The sequence below is a fragment of the Pelmatolapia mariae genome, linkage group LG22 (assembly GCF_036321145.2).
Source record: "Pelmatolapia mariae isolate MD_Pm_ZW linkage group LG22, Pm_UMD_F_2, whole genome shotgun sequence".
In the NCBI taxonomy this organism is placed as follows: domain Eukaryota; kingdom Metazoa; phylum Chordata; class Actinopteri; order Cichliformes; family Cichlidae; genus Pelmatolapia; species Pelmatolapia mariae.
Window position 1 is genome coordinate 20,799,793 of NC_086245.2, and position 1,787 is coordinate 20,801,579.

At 42.8% G+C, this 1,787-nt stretch overlaps 1 protein-coding gene across 1 annotated transcript; it reads right to left on the reverse strand.

Moving 5' to 3' along the window:
• Positions 1–512: 512 nt before the first annotated feature.
• LOC135932935 (progranulin-like) lies at positions 513–1,387 on the reverse strand. The gene is made up of 3 exons (XM_065470713.1): positions 1,238–1,387; positions 847–1,149; positions 513–683 (listed from the first exon to the last, which is right to left on the reverse strand). The coding sequence occupies exons 1-3, from the start codon at positions 1,385–1,387 to the stop codon at positions 513–515; spliced, it is 624 nt and encodes a 207-aa protein (XP_065326785.1).
• Positions 1,388–1,787: the final 400 nt, after the last annotated feature.

The following is a 1,787-nucleotide window of genomic DNA, read 5'->3' on the forward strand; positions in this document are numbered from 1 at the left end:
AAGGATGACTCGTGACTGTCCATTGCAACAGCCAACTATGCACACCCATTAGTCTAAAGACAAACAGACAATCTTGTGCACATGTCAGATCATTTGTCCAGCAACTGTCTTCTTCCAAGATTGATCTGATTATATATCAAATGTGATGCAAAATGCATTTCAACAGATTTCTGACCATAATAATAATATAAGGAAACTCTTATAAAAGAAAAAACTATTCAAAAGAATAGCCACAGGACATTTAGGCATGTTTCTGTGATCCTAGGATGTCCCAAGGGTAGGCTCGAGTTTTCTGCATGAGAAGGAGGAGGGCCGTGGCTACATCCATGCTCACAGAGATTGTTCATCTACGCAGCATCGGCCCTGAAATTTTTTTTACCCCTGTTAGACCAAAAGGAACCTAAGTCAAATATTCATTCATCTGTGGAAGATTTCAAATATCTGAACGGTGAGTTGTGCAGAGACATTATCCTAGAATATTCTTCAAAACGAAGGTTAGAGTGTGGCACTTCCTACCTCCTACTACTTTCCTTTGTCTGTGGGATGGGAGAAGCAGGTGCTGAAGGCAGCGCTGGCTTATAGAGGAAGGAATATGTGAGTTTGTCTCTCACACAGTACGTGTAGGTGTGATCACAGTCAAGTCCCAATGGACAGCAGTGGTATCCATCGAGACAACATTTCCCCTACAAGAAACACTTTTAGTCTCTCGAACAATAATAATGGAGCACTTTTTAATTAAAAGCCGCAGACGTTCAGATGAAAGCTGATTTCATGTTAGTGGAAGATAAAAAAGAATTTCATTACATTCATGTGTTGTATTGCAAAAGAGTATTTAAGCTGACTCACGGGAGAGTAGGGACAACAGAACCAGCCTCCTTTTGGGTGTCTGCAGCAAGTAGTGCCATCAGGACAGTAGGTGTAACTGTCACAGTAGACCACTGAACTCTTTATTTGATCTGGGACGTGGCTCTCTTTCAGCTCCTGGAGTGGAGTTCCAGACAGTTCAGGGGGGGTTGGTTTCTCTGCAGCCTCCTTCTTCACCATGGGTATGATCAGCCACGGCTGGTCTAATTTCTCACAATTCATGGTAACCAGGTTACAGCGATATCCCGAAGGGCAGCAGTGGAGCAGGTCGGCGCAGCACATGGCCTGCAGAGCAAATAAAACTAATTTCTACAAGACTTCCAACTACCACAAATTAAGTTACTACACTGGTGTGTGAATACACCTGACTTACATTTGGATATAGACAGCAGCTATATCCATAGGCAGTCTTGCAGCAGGTGCAGTCATCTGGACAAAGACTCTCATCAGGACATGTGATGGAGCATGAAGCAAATCCCCACACAAACATACCAACTGACAGCCACAGAGTGATCCCCGACATCTACAAGGAAGAGTGTCACCATGACTTTTTATTCTTTGGTTACTTAAACTTCAGATTTTTCTGTTGCCTGCTGCGGTAATGTCAAGTTTCAGTTCAAGACTTTAAAGGAACTTTACCTTTTTTCAGTCACTTACCTTCAGCAAGTGAAGAGCTTCAGCAGCTTCTTGTCACACGTTCCCCTCTGCTGAATCAAGCATGCAGGTTACACATTTTATAATGCAGGTTAGACACTCCCACTGACCTAAACTGTAACATCCCTCTGTCACGTGATGCTCGTATTAACAGGGTTTCAAGATTTCTGGAACTGCAGAAGGTCAAATCCACAACTACTGCTCTGCTTGGCTTAATAAACAAACTGTTAACTACATGTGCACAAGCAGTATAGTTAGGAACAAATGCA

Coding starts and splice junctions, on each gene's coding strand:
- LOC135932935 (XM_065470713.1), bottom strand. CDS start 1,387: ATGTCGGGGATCACTCTGTGGCTGTCAGTTGGTATGTTTGTGTGGGGA. Junction 1,150..1,237: donor GCTGCTGTCTATATCCAAAT/GTAAGTCAGGTG, acceptor TTTGCTCTGCAG/GCCATGTGCTGCGCCGACCT. Junction 684..846: donor TCTGTTGTCCCTACTCTCCC/GTGAGTCAGCTT, acceptor TGTTTCTTGTAG/GGGAAATGTTGTCTCGATGG.